Source organism: Pteropus medius, unplaced genomic scaffold (assembly GCF_902729225.1).
Source record: "Pteropus medius unplaced genomic scaffold, Ma_sr-lr_union100, whole genome shotgun sequence".
Taxonomy (NCBI): domain Eukaryota; kingdom Metazoa; phylum Chordata; class Mammalia; order Chiroptera; family Pteropodidae; genus Pteropus; species Pteropus medius.
This window is the reverse complement of record NW_024353906.1, coordinates 819057-839995: the sequence shown is the minus strand read 5'-3', so window position 1 is coordinate 839995 and position 20939 is coordinate 819057. Positions and strand designations below refer to the sequence as shown.

General features: G+C 33.3%; 1 protein-coding gene across 2 annotated transcripts in view; it reads right to left on the bottom strand.

Annotated features, from left to right (window-relative positions):
* Nucleotides 1–2242: 2242 nt before the first annotated feature.
* PIK3C2A (phosphatidylinositol-4-phosphate 3-kinase catalytic subunit type 2 alpha) overlaps nucleotides 2243–20939 on the bottom strand; it is an 85789-nt gene continuing 67092 nt past the window's right edge. Inside the window, exons 24-34 of one of the 2 annotated variants that reach the window (XM_039851498.1) lie at nucleotides 17456–17592; nucleotides 13685–13854; nucleotides 12960–13116; nucleotides 12161–12270; nucleotides 10118–10325; nucleotides 8812–8936; nucleotides 7736–7853; nucleotides 7578–7650; nucleotides 7134–7243; nucleotides 6921–7046; nucleotides 2243–5402 (exon numbers count right to left, since the gene is read on the bottom strand). In XM_039851498.1, coding sequence (XP_039707432.1) covers nucleotides 5220–5402; nucleotides 6921–7046; nucleotides 7134–7243; nucleotides 7578–7650; nucleotides 7736–7853; nucleotides 8812–8936; nucleotides 10118–10325; nucleotides 12161–12270; nucleotides 12960–13116; nucleotides 13685–13854; nucleotides 17456–17592 — 1517 coding nt within the window. In that variant the 3' untranslated portion in view covers nucleotides 2243–5219. The remainder of the gene's footprint in view (nucleotides 5403–6920; nucleotides 7047–7133; nucleotides 7244–7577; nucleotides 7651–7735; nucleotides 7854–8811; nucleotides 8937–10117; nucleotides 10326–12160; nucleotides 12271–12959; nucleotides 13117–13684; nucleotides 13855–17455; nucleotides 17593–20939) is intronic. The other variant, XM_039851499.1, reaches the window with a different exon arrangement.

Here is a 20939-nt window from a genome sequence, read left to right as displayed (position 1 = left end):
GTATCAATATCAGATAAAATATGTAGTCGAGTGTGTTGAACTTTAATCAGATGGTGTTTACCTATTAAGCCAACCCCTATTGCCTTGATACATGGCATGCTTTTTTGAGAACTTTTATAAATTGGAAACTTTCGATTTTTTACAATAATTCTACTACCTAAATCAGTATTAACACAATTATTAAAGGCAGAGGTTCAGTGATTGGTTTAAAAAATTGATTATGTGAACTTTTATACTTTTGAGGTAAAATTTACAAACCATAAAATTTGCTATTTTAACCATTTTAAAGCACACTTCAGTGTCTTTTAGTATGTTCACAATATTGTGTAACCATCACCACTAATCAGGAGTTTTCATCACCCCAAAAAGCAGCCTTGTACTCTTTAAGCGATCAGGCTCCAGTCTCCCCTCCCCCACAGACCCTGGCTCCCACTAATTTGCTGTCTCTATGGATTTGCCTCTTCTGGATTATTTCATATAAATGGACTATGTGGCGTTTGGTGTGTGGTTTCTCCCATTAGCATAATATTCATCCATGTTGTAGGATATGTAAGTGCTCCATTCTTTTTTATGGCTGGATATTCCATTGTATGGATATATAACATTTTATCTGTGCCTCGGTTGATAGACATTTGGCTCGTTTGTACTATTTGGCCATTATGAATAATGATCTGAACATTTGTGTTCCAAGTATTTGAGTACCCGTTTTCAAATCTCCTTGAAATTTTATACACACACACAGTACGTAAATTTCTGGGTCATAAATAACTTTTTGAGAACTGCCAAACTGTTTTCCACAGCAGCTGCACTGTTTTACATTCCCACCAGCAATGAATGACAGTTCCAAGATAAACAAAATGCGATAAACTTCTCTACATCCTACACTTGTTTTATTCTAGCCATGCTAGTGGGTATGAATAGTAACTTATTATAGTTTTGATTTGTATTTCCCTAATGACTAATGATGTTGAGCATCTTTTCAGGTGACTGTTGGCCATTTTGGAGAAATGTCTGTTCAGTCCTTTGCCCGTAAATAAATTGGGTGGACTTTCTGTTGTTTTTAAGTTTTTTATATATCCTAGATACCAGACCCTTATCAGATATATAATTTGTGAATATTCTCCCATCATAAAGTTGTCATTAATAAAGTTGTCTTTTTACTTTATTAATGGTGCCTGTCCTTTGATGCACAATTTTACTTTTGATGAAGCCCAATTTATCTATTTTTCTTTTGTTGCCTGTGCTTTGTGTCATACTTAAACCCGTTTCATCCAAAGTTACAGAGATGTACATCTATGTTTTCTTCTAAGAGTTTATAATTTTAGCTATGTTTAGGTCTTTGATCTATTTTGAACCAATTTTTATATATGTTGTAGGAGTTCTACTTCATTCTTTTGCATGTGATTATCTAACTGTCCCAGCACCATCTGTTGAAAACCTTCTTTCCTCATTGATCTTGTCAGTCTTATGTCTTTACTAAATCATGATTCAAACAAAAATAACCAAATAGTTGTTCTAGAAATGAAAAATACAACCACCAAAATTAAACCTCAATGAATAGGTTAAACAGTCGACAGAAGTAGTGAACTGAAGTCATAATAAATTATTCAGAACTGATGCTACTGATTCACAATCCTAAATAGAAAAAATAAAAAGATATCTACGCCTAGGCACATCCTAGTTAATATAGAATCAAAATTGTTGAAGATTATGATGGATTCATTCATGGAGTTCGTTATACTGTTGTCTAATTTTATATGTCTAAAATTTACATGATAAAGAGTTTCAAAAGAGTAGGGGTGAAATAAAGTTTTTCGCCCCCTGACAGAAACTGAGTTCATCACTCCAAGAGAAACTGGCTCTAATTGTATCTGGACCCTTTTACATGTTATGGTATGGTAGTAGAAGAATCTACATTTCCCTGTTATGTAGATAGGTCTATAACATGGCTGTTCCTACACTATTTAATATTCAAATAAACTACCAAAAACCAGGGGCCATACTCACAAAAGCATTTCACTTCCATAAAATGGTGACGGGGCTCTACGAAAGTGGCAATCTAGACCTTCATAGAACAACAATTAGAAATCAGACACTATTAGAGCATCTTTAGAGGCAACTGACAGACCAGTTCTGGAATTCAGGATTATATGAACCCAATAAACTCCTGGGTGAGATGCAAAGAACAGCAACAGTGAGCTCAAAGTTTGGAACCAAAAATGTTACTATGTTGACGAGGAAAGAAATGATAACAGAGTTCCTTTATTCCAGAAATATTTTAATACAATCGTAGTACAGTTATGAAGTCACGTTCAATCCACTGAATGAATATATGCAAGGTTATTAATAAAAATATACATCTTTACTCACTACCTTAATATAATTAAAGGGTTTGGTTCTTACAGATTAAGACTAATTGCCATATTCATTCATATTTGCAGTTAGTCAAACAGCATGTAAGTAAATCTATAGATCAAAGTAGTGTGACTTCAGTCCTTTTTGATCTGAAGTCTAAGTATCAAAATTGAATGTTTTCTTTTTTAAAATGCCACAATATTTGATTCCTATAAAAACAGTTAACCAATTTAAGGCAAGATATCAAAACTTTTATACAACTTTAATTTGAAAAGATAAAAGAACACTTTATCAGAGATCACTCATGCTCTAACATTTAGCTACCTACTGATGTTTATAAAGGCAGTAATAAAAAAGTCAGTGCAAGCTCTACATTGGGTTCCTCAGTAGAGAAAATAATAGGTTCTTGGAGTAAACCATTATTTTCAAATCCCAAAACACTGCAAGGGGAAAGAATTCTTCTGGTGCAGGACTTACATGTAGCATAATTATTTTTAATTCGATAAAGATAGATATAAAACATTGTGATTATACATAAAAATTAGTGTCTTGGCCAGTTTATTTAAACTTTTGTTTTATTTAATGCAAGCTTTAAAAAAATGTTACAAAAACACAACTGATTTAAAATCTATTGATAGTAGTAGTGCAAAGAGGCGTCTCTGTCCCTTTTTAATTTTTCTTTTTTTTGGTAAGGGCTGAAGATTAGCATTTCACAAAGAAATAACTTATATTAAAATATATGTAAAAGGTGTGTGTGGTTTTTTAATGACCAAAGAAGGCACGAAAACAGTTAAACTAAGAGAAAACATTACCACTTGTTCTGAACTCTGGTTAACTGTATAGCAGTAATCATAATATATACTTTTAGATAAGAATCCAGATTTCTTGTAATTGAAAAGTGACATCACATTTTCTAGCTCTAGTATCTGTGTTAAGAGACGCTGCATTAACAGACTGCAAATAGGCAGTATACATTGAGTCCAATTAACAATGACCTTTTACCAAAACCATACTTTCTTTTTACAGCGGCTAAGTAACAACTCATGGAATGGAATTAGGTCTCAAAAACTTAAGTGAAAATATCTAGTACTTCTTTACATTTGCAAAGCTACTTACACACTTTAAGAAAATGTTAACTATTATGTGGAAAAACGAAATAAACGGTGGGGCTTTGTTCTGCATTTTAATTAATGTATTAAATAGACAACACATTTGAACATTTAAAAAAAGATATTTATATATCATGCTAACGGGGGGTTTCATAAAAATGGACCATAGTGTTAGGCACCAAAAATTTCAAGTTTTTTTTTTTTTTTTTTTAGCCTGTCCCACTGATATATCCTCAAGTCTTCTATTTCTGTTCTGCAGGTATCACCATTTTCATTAAACATTCGCACAGTTCATAAAAATTCTGTTCTGGACAACTGAATTGGAGATTGTCCTTTCTTGGTATTCTTTATTGTTTATTTTGTCATCTCACAGCACCTAGATAGCTACAATCTCTATTATCATTTAAAAAGTGATTTTCTATTTTAGCCATGAGAACTGATATATGTATATATTTATCCAAACTAAACACATACTAGCTGTGAAGTTGAATGAATAACTAATAAAAATGAATCTTAATGACTACTTATAATAATTTCGATCATGTCCCTTATGGTTCTGAGTCTCATTATATTAAGTAATTTATGTGAATGTACAATGCTTACAAATATAAGTAAGACAGCTTAAAAGACAAACTTTGCTATAAAAGTCTAAATTAATACTCAGTCTGGACCCTAGAATTCTTGTCCTGTGCCTCTTGTGAAGAGTCTGCCTACTAATGGAGTTCTTCTACCAAACAGGAATGGGCACATGGGTAAACAATTTTCACTTATTTAATGAGGGAGAGGAATATAGATCTATGGAAAGGAAACTACCAAACTTTGACTCACACTGCTAGGAATAAATGTAGGATTATAATGGAATGAAGGAATTTAGTGTACAGCTAGCTAGAGCAAGGAATCTCGGTTACCTGGCAACAAAAACATAAGTCAAATGGCTGACTGTTTAACTACATCACACATCAGAAGTAGAGAAAATGACATTTCTGTGGGAAAAACACTAGTAAATGTACATAATTTCTTGTCTTGAGTAAGCTGAAAGTGAGTGAAAACTACTTACTAATTAGTTATCAAGTCTGGAAAAAATCAGAATGAAGTGCCAGGAAGCATATGAAGTTAAGGCACCATTATTTACAACTTCAATGACTGGCACTTAATTCTGAAAAAGGCTTTAAAGACATGAATAATATAAATCAATATTATTTCCCCCCTACTTCTATAAACTACTTAGTAGTTCTTAACATAACTATTATTTGTGCTTTGCTTTCCGGCCCTGTGAATAGCAGCTGCATTTTATGGTAACATCCTGCACCTTTCCTTTCCTTTGGTGTCTGCGAACACACACAGTGGTAAAGGCTATAGAAGGTGCAAAAACAGGAAACAAACAGGTTGTGTCTGTGTGAGAAACAATGCAAAACAGACCAGACTAAAGCTATTACTCAAGAGAGGATTAAATCCTTCACCAACTCCAAGTCTTTTTTAGGACTTATTATATATTAAGTTTAGGGTTTATAGCATTCTATATAATGACTTAAAAAGCCAATGGCTTCAACAAATTCATGTTAGTTAGGTGACTGTTGGTCCAACACGTGTGTTGAAATGCAGCAAGTACATTTACTTTACAATTTCTGTCCGAGTATAAAAATACTATACAAAGTTCTCGTGTGTGTGTGTGTGTCTGTGCGCGCGCGCGTGCGTGTGTGCAAGCACGCACATGTTTTAACTGTTCTTGCTTCCAAAGCTCACAAATTCACTAGCTTACAAATAGGTTGCTGCAGTCAGCTGATACCACCTAACCGTCTCTTTGCTCAAATTGAAATCTTTCAAAGGCAGGGTTATTCCACCCAAGAAAAAATTCTCCCGCAGAGATTCCGCGCTGAGTACACTTAGCTGAAGTTCTCTCTGTCTTAGGGTTTCTTTGCTATATCCACTGTACACAAGCTAGAGCAAAGGCAAAACAAACAAACAAAGTTACAAATTGTTTGGTTTCTTGGATTATTTTAAGTAAAAACATAAGTGAAATTATTGCTCAAAGAGTAACTATAATTAATAACATTGATTATGACGCATCTGGTGGGATTTGTCTCAGAGTTTAGATAAATTTCAAGAGTCTTAGATTGTGTTATCATTCCTCTGAGTGACACAGGAATATACAAAGTTGAAAATTATTAGTGGCTAAAAACTAAAAGCATGTTTTTTACAGAGATGGAGGTATGAAGAAGGGAAAAGAAATTACATGGCAGCATGCATTAAGATGATCTAATAGCTGGGATAAAAAGCATTGAAGGAAGCAAGCTGGGATAACAATTAGATTTTACAAAAAATGAGAGATTAAAATTTCCCTTTGTTATCTATTTTCTGTTGGATTTTATTTACCATGAAATGCTAATTTCTGATTAACATAATTCAATGCAAACACACCAGTTATAAAAGCACTACAGCAAAATCTGGAGTGTTGAAAAGCTACTCTCCTTCAAACACCACATTCAACATTTAGGTTGTGTTTTTCAAGAAAGCCTCACCATAACTTCTGAGAAACATCACCTTAATTTTGTCCTTTATACTGTCTGACTGTAAGAACTAAAAAACTGACCACATTTCATTTTCTTGAAAGTAGAACACTAACTCGAAAAAAACCGCTACTACTAATATCCACAAATAATGCAATGTTTATCCCAAAGAAGTAGCTGACTAAGGGTTAGTGGGTTTTAATAGATGATTAAGTTTATAAATTGACCATGAGTAGCTGAGCAAAGCCACAGTTCTGCTCTATAGTGTTTAGCTGATGCTTTGCTTACTACTTTCAGTTCAGAGCACTCTGCATTAAGAGGGTCAGCTGGCAGACCAAAACAAGTTAGGAGGATGATTGTAAACTACATTGTATCAAGCAAAGTAAAGGTACTGAAGATGTTTGAAAAGAATAAACAGGGAAAGGCAAAAACATACCTTTGACTATAAGAAATAACAATAACAACAACAAAAGAATAAACAGGAGGGCATTTCAACTTCAATTATGTGAAGGGCTGCCATGTAGAAGAATAGTTCTGTGTGGTTCCAACAGGTACAACTGAGACTCACAGATGCAAACAGAGAGGGAAGATTTCAGCTTAGTATAAAAAATAGTCTAAAAGTTGGAGCTGCCCCAAACAAATTGGATGACCTGGAAAAATTTCAGCACAGACTGGGCATCCCCTTCTTAAAAATGTTGTAGAAGGGGTTCAGGCATTGGAAAGGTAGTGGAATAATGGCCCCTTAAATCTTCTTAAAACCTAAAGTTTATGATTGAGGGTTCAATTCTGCATCACTTTGTTAAAGAGCAATGGACTGCTATTGATTTGCTTTACTAGTACAATAAGCAGTTCAGCAAATGATATCTAAAAAATGTTAATTTAAAGTGTTTAAAATTTTAAATCTCAGAACAACAGATCTAGGAAATTTTTAGAAATGACTTTAACTTACCATTTCATTGAATGTTGGATTCCTAGTTTTTCGTGAAATTTTGGTTTTACGTTTGGATGTCTTGTGGGTATCTGGAAGTAGGTAGGTTTTGACATATGGATTTGGGTCAGCCCCATCTTCAGTAACCTATAAAGAAAAGCATTCCCTTAACAGTAATGCTTCCTACCAAGGAATGGGTTTCCTCTATAATCATCACTATTTATAATCACTCACAAGATCTTTGATGTGCATCACCATGATGAAAAGAGTACCATTTCGGTAGGAGACAGATAATTTCACTGCTCCTCCTATCTGGCCTGGAGTAGGACTGAAGGGACCTGCATCTGAAAATATAAATATGTTCATCTTTATTTTGCTTGCAGTGGTTCAAGCTGCAACAAAAAATCTTTGCTTTAACTCCATACCATGACATGTGGAGTAAAAAAAAAAGGTAAAGAACCTGGTAGACCACTGGATATATACTTCTTTGGTAATCACATTCTATTAGGAAAATTATGTTTATCTAAAAATACACTGGCTTTAAATAAATACCCTCCTCCCATTCTCACTGGACCATAGCCAGGAACCCCACTGTCACTACCATATTCACTGAGAAGTTAAAGACTTGTAGGACATAGGGAAGCCATGAAATATCAATAAAGAGAAAAAAAATCTCACCTGCAGACCTAGCTATTCCTTCAGCTTTCTCATCACGAAGTAAAGGGTGAAAAAAAGTACAAACAAGATCACACTAAGATAGAATAGGAAAAAGATCTGTTAGTTTAAATATTATGTAGCACAAAAACAGTATGTTATTTTTCAGTTAGGACAGTCACCTCTGCTACGTCCGTTGAAGCACTCATCAAACTTTGTAAGTAACTGTTTAACTCAACTTTTCTTTTGGCTGCTACATCTTTTATGTGTGTTCTTCCTAGAACCATTCTATTAGGAAACCTATAAAAGAAAAACAATAACAAGGGAGGATTTAAATTATTTCATCTGAAAGTATTTATAGAATCAAGTACATTTTACTTAGAAATATACTTTTTATATACTTAAATACAAAGTAGAGTCTCAATCCACTATAATGTAAATTTTATGATTTCTCTTCCAAGTAATAGAGCTGAAATAGTTCAAGTATCCATTATCTTTTTATGAACATTGGTACATAAAGTACATGGTTTTGCTAATTTGCTATACTATTTCTTCTCAAGATTATTCGCAAATATTTTATGCAGATCTTATCCTTCAAAATAGTCATTACTCAATCAGCCATGGCTATTGTAGATATCAGTTAAAATCCACAAATGACATGGAGCCTAAATCAAAATATTGAAAATAAACTCTGATACCCACTTTGCTTCCTCTTTACTCTTGAAATCTAGTATGAGAAGAATTTAAGCAACTTGACAGAAGAAATCTACTGATCATTAGCTACATTAAAACTGAAGGTTTCCAAAGGGTATCAGAAACAAAACTAAGCACTAAGATTCTGATTAACAGTCTCAATGCCTCAGCTTTTTATTTTTCAGGAGCTCAGTATAGCCCTAATAGATTATTTCTACTGTGATTTAAAATCGGACTTTTTAAAACCAGGATTCCAAATTATTATCTTGTGTTGCTTACTGTGGTAGAGACAACAAATTTAAAGCTTTACCTAAATTAGAAAGCTGGAAAATTCTGTATTTTTAAGTTTAAAAGCTTGATTTATTCATTTACTAATTCAACAAAAACTTAGTTACTTGTCTATGTCTAGTACTGTATTACACACTTGTGATACAAAGAAAAGTAAATCACATATGGTCCATAGTACTTTACTAAGTCTTAAGTTATCTTACAAAGCTTTTGACCTATACTTGATAATAAATTTTTGTCCTATAAAAAAAGATTAATGTACATGGATGGAACATACCCTGGTAACTTCCAAAGTGGAAAAACAATACTGAGCTTGTTATGAAGTTCCTGAAACTCGTCAAATGTTCGGAACACAAATGATGGCTCAAGCTGTCCTTCCCTCAAAATTCGGACTACATAAATCTGAAAAGAAATCACACCCAAATACATTAGATTCATAATAAAACTTTTCCTGACAGAAAGAAAACGTATAGCTTGATGGTGATGTGTAATCAAAGTGCTTTTAACTTGGTAATATACATGTCACCAATAGGAAACAGCAAATATAAAACTCATCGTATTTGTAGCACATCTAACTACATTCTAAGGGTGATCTTTACCATTGTAAGATATAGAAATAAGAACTGGAAAGTGAAAGTCATTTTATTTCCAAGATTAAATATAATAAATGTACTTCCCAAATTTATAAATTTAGTGCATTTCCAATGAAAATATTAAGTCCATTTAAGAGAGTAATAAGAAAAAACAAAATTTATGGCAACCGGAGTATGAGGGAAAACTTAGCTTGTGGGATACAAACTATTATAAAATTGGTAAAATACTAATGCAGAAAGAGTCAGATATAGCCACAGAAGAAATAAATTCAGGGCTATATATACATAGATTTCGTGTATTTAAAGGTGGCTTTATAAACATTGTAGGGAGGAAATGGAGTGCTCAATAAAATGGTGCTAGGATAAAATACTCAGCAAACATACAAAAATTTACTAATAATAAAAAAGGTGAAAATTAAAATAGTAAAGTCACTTTCTAAAATTTACCAATTTGTCAAAAATTTTAAAGACTGACAGTGCTGCAAAGTACTATCCAACAAAAATATTAGCACAGGGTAAAAAAATAACAGCAAAAAATGATGATAATGCTATACTATACCACTGGGGAGGGCACACTGAAGATCCTGTTTTTCAAAAACAAACTGTGTGTTTGTAATATAATACTGTATCCCTGGACAGTGGAATGAGAATTTTACTTTATGTGGGTTTATATTTGTTCAATTTGTTATAATGAGCAAGCTTTACCCTTGAAATTAAGAACAAATTGAAGATAAAAAGTACTACCCTTTTAGTTTTGTCCCCGAAAAGAAGAATATCATTTGTCTCATGATTTTGAAGCAAATTTACCAAGAAATAAATACCAAAAAACAATTATGGATGCTCCAAATACATTTATTTATTTTTGGATCATGGGTAAAAGTACGAAAAGAACAAATGCTTGAAACTTTGTAGCAGAGTCAGCAAAGGGAGTAGGAAAGGGCAACAAATACATAGGCATGAGTCTCTACAAATACAAAAAACCAAACTTACGTAATGTTTATCTGGGTTGTATTTCTTATGGTAAGTGAAAACAGAGACTTCCTTTATTCGACCATCTTGTCTAAAGGAGTAAGTTTTGGGTGAAAATGAAAGGATGGGTTCATCATTGGAAGGAAGGCCAGTAAAACGAAGCTGAGCAAGGTTGTGAATGAAGAAGTTAAACTTTGTGGCAATGTTTCCTAAACTTGATTCGATCAGCCTACAAAAATAATCAGAAAATGTGTTAACAGTAAATGTTCATGAGAACACATACATGCTCAATTCTTTTAACATAATAAAAGATGAAAAAAAACTTAAAATCTTTTAAAATATTAAGCAGATTTTCACTTCGCCAAGGATTCCCTTTGTTCTATAGGCCAAAAACCCGTTAAAATATATCTCACTCCAAAGAAAAAAGAAATTTAGCCCAAGAGTCTCTATTCCATCCTATTCCACGAAATGATCCTTGGATTTCTTGAGCCCTCTGGAGTCCAATAGGAATTAAAAGCTATTGAGGACAGAAGATGATTGGTATAATGCCAAAAAGATTTCATTATTTTATTCCCTTGTAATAAACGGAGGCAGATGACAACTACACATGTATAGAAGGAAGCATCCAGAGTAATCCAAATTTTTTAAAATCTCTTCTATCAAATAGTAGAATCTGGTATCAGAGTCCTTCTTCAGATAATCCTAACTTCCCTCAGTTAGGAAAAGAAATTTTGACAGGAAAGGGAATTTGGTGGGAATAAATTTGGATAAAACATTTAAGGAAAGCAAAGAAAACAAGTCTCAGAAACAGGATAAAGGAATCCAGAAAGAGAAAAGAGATTCAAAAAGTGACAGAACCCCTGAGAAAGGTTTTTGCCTTGCTTTGGACTAAATATTTGTGTCCCCCAAAATTCATACAGTGAAGCCTCAACTCTATAGGGCTATACGGACTTAGTAATTAAGGTTAATGATATCATAAGGGTAGAGCCCTGATCCAACAAGATCGGTGTCCTTAAAAGAAGAGACAAGAAATCTGCTTTCTCACACTATCTATTTCATGCAAGAAAACAGCAAGAAGGCAGTCAGTTGTCTACAAGCTAGAGTCCTCACAGGAAGCAAATCCACCTGCACCTTAATCTTGGACTTCCCAGCCTCCATAACTATGAGAAAATAAACTTTTTTTGTTTAAGCTATCTCATCTATGATATTTTTTTATGGCAGACCAAGCAGACTAATATATGCCTGCTTTACAGATTTGCCCAAAGTAACCAACAAATCTATTTAAAAACAAACAAACAAACAAACAAAACCACTAATACCTAAATTATCAGGATTAGTTGGAAGGCTATACAAAAGTCAGCTTCCTTTAATTCAATTCAGCCTAGAGTCTTGAGACTAGGGAAGTCCAGTCCAGTGTTTTCTACCTCTTCTCCAGAGAGAGGAAGAAAGCAAGAGAAAAAGGAAAGAAAAGAACATAAGCTTATGTGCCCCTCCCTGCTCCGGCATTATGATGAGATGGCACTAGTCAGTGAGCAACCTGGTTGGCAGACATTTAGAACATATTTTCCAGGAAGACCTGCCTTTACAGCAATAATGAAAAATTCGAATGCAATCATTGGTATATGTGTTTAAAGTACTACATCATATAATGACAATTTACTACAGCAGTATTGCAGAGTTCGCCATTTTAATAAAGCACTTAAGGTATCAATTAAAAATGTTATGGCAGAATCCTCAAAAATAGATTAGTACAGATATCATATTAGGGGAAAACCTTATATTTGGCACTGCAGAAAATGTTTCACAGAAATAGTTCATAAACGAGATGTTTATAATTGAAATCATATCTAAATGAACCTTGAGATCATATTTTAAGAAAAAAATGTATTTTTTAAAATGATGTTGCAAATCTTTTATACTTATTCACTAAATAAAATTTTAACCTACTATTTGCTAATACTGTGAATCAACGTTTTCCTATAAATCAGCATTTGGATATAGAATTTGTTTATACTAAGGAAAACATAGCAAAGCTGTGTCTCCAATATATTTAATATACCTTACCTAGTAAAGAAAATTGTAGCTTCTGCATCTGTAGTTTGGGGTTGAAGTGCATCTCTAACGTATTTCAAATCTTGAATACTTGTAAGTTCTGGTAACCCTGAAGGAATCATCTATAGAAAAGGAGAAAAAAAAGTTTGTAAGTTAAATTTTTTTAAAGTCTTTTTTCCACTCTTTCTTAAAAGCTGGCCAGGTAATCAGAACTAAAGCAAACAAAAACAATCAGTTTTGAAGAGTTTGTTAGTGTTTTAGAAATCTAAGTGATTTTCTTATAAATGAAAAAAAAAAATGAAGCCAAAGAAGTCAATTGCTGGCAGTCACAAAGTCAGTTTATGTAATTAAAGCTGTAAAATTCATTTTGTCTAGCACTCTGTTTTTACATCAAGTTTAGTCATAATCACAGTGGGTTTTTTTCTGTCTATTTTTACTTTTTACTTAATATATATCCAGAAAAGTACAGAAACCTTAAGTGTACAGGTTAATGAATGTTCACAATCCATACACACCCAGATTAAGACACAAAACACCTACCAGCATCCCAGATGACCCCTTCAGGGCCCCTTTAGGTTACTCCTCCTCCTCACCTGCAGAGGAACTACCCTTTAACCTTATTTTTTTATATTTTGTATAAATGGTGTCTGATATACTTCATATAACAATTTTTAAATATGTTGGTAATAATATATCTGACATTTTAAACTAGTAAATTTTATTCCAAAATCACAAAGGATCCTTTTTTAAAAATTGAAACACAGAAGCATTAATATAAAATAAATTCAATGCTTTTAAAGAACAGAATTACCAGTGAAAGCAGGTTAAGAAAGAGGTTTGTTTGCTTTCTTATCAAGTTGTAGGCCTGACAGCAGAGGTCCACAAACAACTGGAAACGAATGGTGGGCTTTTCACCCCCGTTGATGACATATGCCATATCAGAGGTCAGCACAAAAGGAGCCCGATCCCTATTTAAAAAGAAAGTACATACAAAATATTTTTTACAGAAAATATTCACACAGTGCTATTGTTATTACATGGTTATTGAGCTAAGCTATCTGAGTCATAGCAATTTCCAACTGGGAAACAGCACCAGGCAGTTTTGAATTTGCTAATTCTTAAAAACTCACATTTTCAGGAAAATCATCATATAATCTCATTATTTATGCAGAACTTACATATGAAAATATTCCCCAAGGTGATATTTATAAATCCAACATACCCAAACAGAGATTGAACATTAGTTACAAATATAGAGAAAAATTTTGTACTCATTGCCATTATACGAATGAGAACTTTTCCAATAGGTACCACTAACTAGATAAAATACATGTTAATTCACTTCAGCGAAGGTTACACATGCCTACTCATTCTTGTAGTAAAGTCATCTCTTAGGGCTTTTTTCATCCCCAGTTATGCTCAAAGGGAGCTACAAGGCAACAAAGAATAGCAAGAAAAAAGGCAGGGTTTGGGACATTAATTTGTGAAATAGGAAGCGTCTTTTTTCTTCAGCAACAATGATAACAATACTAGTACCTTCTGAAGCTACCAAACATCTGTGCATGGCCCAAGAACTTCCCAAAGTCAATGTGAAACATGTGTCCTGTGCTTCGAAGCATTATATTGTCATTGTGTCGATCACAGATGCCTAAAACATAGGTGGCTACACAGCATCCAGCACAAGAATAGATAAAATTCTCAGAAGCCTAAAATAAAGATATAAAAGTTTTAGAAAAAAAAAATTTTGTGTGTGAAATGAAAGGATTTTATTGGACAAAGCAGCGTCAATTTTTATCTAATAAGAAGCACATCAATGTTTGAGCAACTCTTTAACAGGAAGGAAAATTCCATTTAATCTAACAGATTAGCTGAAACATTATCAGTAAAAGCAAAAAAAAAAGTCTTCTAAGTTTCTTCTTTCAGTTGGCGACAGCATCTTCTTAGGTTGTCATGATGCTTAAATCATGAAAAAGTTCCCAAATAGAAACTGAGGGGCTGGCAGGAAAGGCAGCTGACTCATAATTCTGCACATGGGAGTTTAGGAGACTTTAAGATTATGTGCTTTAAGAAAAATAGATTTTGAACTTAAATTGTTAACTGTGTCTATTGTTTCAGAAAATGGCTAATTCTATCTACAATAAAAATCTCAGTGGCTACATATCTGGAAGTGTACGGATGGCAGGCAGGGTCAGGAAGAGAAAGTTCCTTCCCCACGTGGAGTGGTCCGGAGCCCAAGGACAGACTCTGTGCGCAAAGAAAGACCAAAGGAAAAGTGATCCAAGTTACCATGGAGACAAAGAAGCTGACGACCTCAGAGTGGACAAGAAAAGAAGGGCAGAGACTGAAGCAACAATAAACCAAAGAACATTTATTATGTGCAAGAGCCTGATGATGACAGGAAAGAAAAAAAATTTAAAGGAGGCAGAGTTACAAAGATTAAAGTAATTCATCACTCTTTTAAAACACTATTGTAATCCATTTTCTCAATAGCTTATAAACTGGGTTATGTTTTTTCATATTTGGGGGGAAAAACCCCCACCCTTCTAAAGGTAGTTATTACCCCTCTCTCTAGCTTTTATCTTTTTAATAGGCAGAGATGCCACTAGGCCTTACATAGGTATGTGGTGCTGCATTTGAACATCTTTTAAGCATTGTGTTTGTGGAACCTTGTTCCTCACAGACTCTGCTGCTTATCACAAATAACATTGGGACAAAAATTAACCAGAATAAAAGAATATTTTCCCTTTTTTCAGCTTGTAGGGAAAGCATGTGTAAAGAAAGTCAGCTTATATCTTTAAACATCCAGTAATACAATTAATTTATTTTATTGCCCATCTGGTGACTCATTATGTGTCATCTGTTAAGTTTCTCAAAGCTGGGGACCTTCTTTTATTTGAGTCCTGCCTGTCCTGGGGATTAAATTGCTAACATAATATCACAGAAAGATACAGCAAATGCATACAATGAATATTTTAATCTACAGCATGTGCATTTAGTTTATTCTTAGGATACTACATTTCTGAATAGAGCAGTCATATGGCTCTACATATCCATGTGGTTAATTTTACTCTTTTTAACCCCCAGCTTTATTGAAATATAATAGACAATGAGTTCCTCATATTTACATTGTACAATGCAATGAGGTTTTTTTTCAATTATAGTTGGCATACAATATATTAGTTTCGGTTGTACAGCAGGGATTAGAGATCTATATAATTCACAAAGTGATCACTCCACTAAATCTAGTGCCCTTCTTCCCCCGTACATATTTATTACAACACTGTTAACTGTTTTCCTTATGTTACACTTTATATCTCTATGTCTATTTTGTTAACTATCCATTTGTACTTCTTAATCCCTTTGCCTTTATCGCCATCCCCCCAACCCCCTCCCATCTAGTAGCCCTCAAAATATTCTCTGTATCTATGAGTTTATTTCCATTTTTATTGTTGTTGTTTTGTTCTTTAGATTCCACATGTATGTGAAATCACAATATTTGTCTTTATCTGAATTACTTTTCATCATAATACCCTCCAGATCCATCAAGGCAGTATCTTTTTCCATCCCCTTCTTTTTGTCTCTGTGTCTTTTAATCTGAAGTGAGTCTCTTATAGGCAGCATATGTACGGGTCATGTTTTCTTATCCATTCAGCCACTCTGTCTTTTGGCTGGAGCACTTAATTCTTTTCCATTTGAGGTACTCGTTGATAGGAATGCAATTATTACCATCCTTTATTCATGTTTTTGATACATGTTTTTTTCTTCTTAAAGAAGTCCCTCCAACATTTCCTGTAATACTGACTTGGTGTTGATAAATTCTCTTAGCTTATTTCTGTCTGGAAAGCTCTTTATCAGTCCTTCGACTCTAAATGATAGCTTTGCTAGATAAAGTATTCTTGGTTGTTAATTTTATTCTTTAATTCCCCCAGCAATCATTACTAATGATGATAAAGATGATAGCAAATGTTTACATACCATTTATCACAAACCAGGCACTGCACTATTCTGTTTCTCTATTACTCTTCTGATCTCCATCCTCATGGTACATGTGTGATTATGTATATGTATATATGTATATGGTAACCCATTTAGAATCTCACAACAAACCAATGACGTAGGTACTATTATTATTGCCATTTTACACATGAGACTAAAACACAGAGAGGTTATTTGCCTAAGATCACATAATTGTTAAGTGGCAGAGCCAAGATTCAAACCCAGGCAATGTGAATCCACTGTGTTATATTCCTCCTTACTTAGCAAAGCACATAAGAGCCAAATGCATAAAAGACCTCGATGTATGTTACTTGACCATTATTTTGTGTCAAACAACTTATCCCAAATCACAAAAGAGCCAACATTACTATTAACAAGTATCGGCTTCTGCTGCACTGCTTTCCCCAAACCACAAAGTAAGAAAGAAAGTGTTTCTCAAACATTTTAAAAGATCAACAAAAGACAAAATTCGTCTATTTTCTTAGGTCAACAGATAGCATTTTTACATATCTATCTGCAAATGTGATACATTAATGATCTGACATAAACTAGGCAAATGACATTAAAACTGGGATCTTTTTACATCACTATTCAAAGTGTTCTTGGGTCTTCCTTAGGCCGATTTAGGATCATTAGAAACCTCTGTCCTAAGAGATTTCCCTTTCCTCTTATGTAATTCAATATAAAACAAAACAAAGAAAATATGATGCCTCCCATAGTAACAGCTATTAATTATATAATTTACTCTATGTAGCACTTCATACATATTAATTCATTTAATTCTCACGATAACTTTATACTATCATTTTTTTACAGCCATTATATACATTATGATACCATAATATATATTATAACATTTTATAGCAAAGATCATTGAAACACAAAAAGGTTAAATAATTTGCCTGAGGCTCTATAGCTGGAGAGTGACTTAGGACCTGAAATCAAGCCCAGAGAGTCTGGCGCATAATCTTGCTCTTAACTACCACATGATGCAGACACTCTTACTTATTTCCATAACTTTTTCCAAGACTTTTCTGAAATATAACATTATGGGTTATATAAATACCTCTGTTTTTCTGGCCTCTAAATACATGTTTGGAAAGTTTTCTGGGTAATTTAGCATTGGTTTCACTCAAATTCCTGCCATTAAATGCATTTTTTTAATATTCTTTTTTTTTTAGAGAAAGATGTTTTCATGACTTAAGACTAAATGGCTGATTACCAGAGGTGGAAAATAAAAGCAGTGAAGAACTACATAATACATAAATCATTTTGACAAAGTTATTTAGAATAAGGAGATATGCTAATCACCTTTTCATATTCCTCTTCAGAGGGATTGTATTTCCTCAGCCACTCTGCAAGTGGTTTATCTTTAAAGGATCCTGTCACACCATATTCCACTTGGATTTTCCTGAGAGTATCTGAAGCAGGAACTAGCTCCACCATGCCTTTAATAACAAAACATTAAGCTGTGTGAAAATGTCTTCCATAAGCAAGCCTTTAAAAAATTTATAGCTTTCAATCTTTGACATAAGACATCAGCTGGCAAGTATTAAAATATATATATATATATATATATATATATATATATAATATATATATATATATATATATATGTCTGCAGCCCATGCTAGAAACACCAGTAATCAAAGTTATTTTTTATTTTCAGAAGATCCACAATGTAAAAGTTAAATTTAACTATTTGAGACTCTATAGTCTGTATGTATGCTACCCCCAACCAAAGAATAACAATTTTAATTATAAACTAGATGATACTGACATCTTTAATAAAATTACTTTTAAGATACATGCTGTCCTACTTCACATACGCACAAAAAAACTGTCTCTAATCATGTATTTGGGCACGGTAACAGTGTTTGAGAACGCATTAAGCTCTTTCAAAAGGAAGAACAGATTAGGATTGCCTTGCAACTTGCTTACTGTCTCAAGTGTTTTATCTTCCTAATTGAAATGTAAATGCCTGGCTGGATAACCCATTTTTTTGTTTTCTCTATAATTCCTTTAAAAGAAGTATCAAACAAGTAAATTACGGGACATCTACACAATGAAATACAATGAGGCAGAGCTCTATGTGCTTACGTAGAAAGATCTCAAAAATATATTTTTAAAGATAAAATTCAGATGGAGAACTATGTTTAAAAGAAAGACTATTATATTAGAATATACACAAAATATTCCCAGAAGGCTACATAAGGTCATATAAGTGGTTGTATAGGAGTAGCATGCCTAGGACTGAGGTTAGGGGTGAGAGAAAGACTTATTTTTCAACTTATTCTATTACATGGTATATGAATATTTTACTATGTTGCATATATTATTTATATAATTTAAAATTTAGTTTTATATATTTAAAAAATTAAGGCGATGCATTGGCATTAAAATAAGATATGCATACAGAGACCTGCTTTGGACAAAGGACTGGGAGAAACTAAGTAGGCCAAGACCTCTAGGCCACCCCAAAACAAAGTATGCAGGGCCAGGTTATAATCCAAGTAGTCTGGTCAAATATGGCAGAATGAATTCATTTGGCATTTTTATGTTGTCTTGCTTATATCATCTAGTTTATAGTTCACAGTGACAACATTTCAATGAGTACCTGCATCTTGATTCTATAACTATGTTTAATCAAATTGTTAATATACATATAAATTTCTAATTTTATAAATATACATATGTACAAATTACCATGTATAAAACAGTGGACCAAAGTTCATAAGATATACAAAGTACTACTATCTATGAATAAGATATGGTCCCTAACCTGAGGGAACTTAAAATCAATCTAGCAGGAAAGACACAAACTGTGCAGTAAATATCTGGTGAGTATTAAAGTCTGCTAAGTCTGGAGAAGGGAGGGATTATTATAGACTGAGGTGTCTGTTAAAAACTTCAGAAGATATGGATGTGATTTCTTCATTGGAAAAATAAAGATACGGCAAGATAACACAAGTAAAAAGCTGAGCACAGGACGAGACACAAAATAAGTACTCGATCATTAGTTAGAAACAACATAAAAAACAAGAGCGATTTGACTGTCTCCAAAGTTTCAAGGGATTCCATAAGAAGAAAAAGATGTTCAACTATACGAAATAAGTATGTGACAGAAAAATTAATCTAATGAGATAGTAGACTATTGTAAAAGAATCTTACTTGATAAAACGTTCATCTTATAAGACTTATATGAAAAACAACCAGCAAGAATTCTTGACCAAATTTCCTTTTTGAGAAGATAAAGTTTGTACATCCTAACCTGAAGGAATAAAGGTGATAAGGCTCTCATATTGCCTTGGTGGATAAAGTGGAGAAATGTGGAATGGTTGATAACGCAGTGAAGTAGATGAGTAACAAAGTAAAATACGATACCCAAAGATTTAACAATCACCTGAAGGAAGATCTCTAGTGACATGCCAAAAAGGTTGGTGCTTGGCCCTTTCTTAGTAAATATATTTTTTCAATGACTTAAAGCTACAGAATGTATGTTCTTCAAATTGGTTCAAGACACAAACTAAGAGGTTTGACAATGGCTAACAAAACTCAGACTTTAAAAAGAAACCAATAGGCTGAAAAGTAATGGCTCAAATATAACAAGAAAGTTAATAGTTATGGTCCTACACTTGGGTCTAAGATTCAAAATGTACATGTACAGAATGGCCAAGACATGATTTAGCAGGAGCTAGCATGATGGTTTTATTTGTTAATAAGCTCCATATGTGTGACTTTTTGCCCACCCTTCTGCATAAAACCCAGGTACATTCTTAGAGATTAGGAATCACTTGAGCCCTTTACAATAAAAACAATTAGCTGATAAGGTAATTTAAAATCACATATGACAAATCACTGAAGAATATAGAACTCAGGATCTGACGCCATAATATTGGTCATCATGAAGAATCTGACTTAATTATATGATAGTCTATGAACAGAACTGGAACTGATGATTGGAAGACACCAGGAGTCAGTTCCCATTCGTCTAAAATACAAGAAAGAACTCTACAGCTATCAGAACTATCCAGGACAGAGTGAACTACCTTGAAGTAGTTCACTATAGGCAGTTAAGCACAAACTGAATGGCAAATATTAGAAGGATGATTAGACAAGATAATGATTAGAATCTGTGAAGCATTTCTTATTTCTACCAACTGTGGGTGATCTTTCTTTCTTTTAAACCCTCAGAGCATTGCCTTTGTAATTCTTAGAGCTGTTAGCTTACTAAAGCATGTTCTAATTACTTGTGTATGTCTTCAACTGCTTCCCTCAAAAATATAAGGACTACATCTTAGTAGCATCTTGCGGATGCTAGATATGCAACAAACATTTGTTGAATAAGAATAATGGTAATGGTTGCGATTTACTGAGCACCTAATATGTATCAGATACTGAGGTGTTTTACATTCATTATCTCATTTAATTATCAGTATTTCTATGAGTGTAGTACTATTATTATTCACACTTAAAATACGTGGTGAGGAAAAACTTATTCAATAAATAATGAGTGAAGTTTGTTCCTGGCAGAAAAAAACTTTGTAACCATTATTTTATTTTGCAAAAATGAAAAGTTGTTTCAACTTAAGGATGGCCTTAATATTAAGTCAAAAGCTAAAGACCATAAAGTTCTCGCGGGTCAATTAATGGATACCACTGGTTACTGCAAAGCACTTATTAGAGCTACTCACTGAGTTATTTAATTGTGAGTAAAAGAATCAATAAAGAAACACTAAAAAAAATATGAAACAACTGAGATCATAGTGTACCAGCATCAGGACCCATAGGGCAG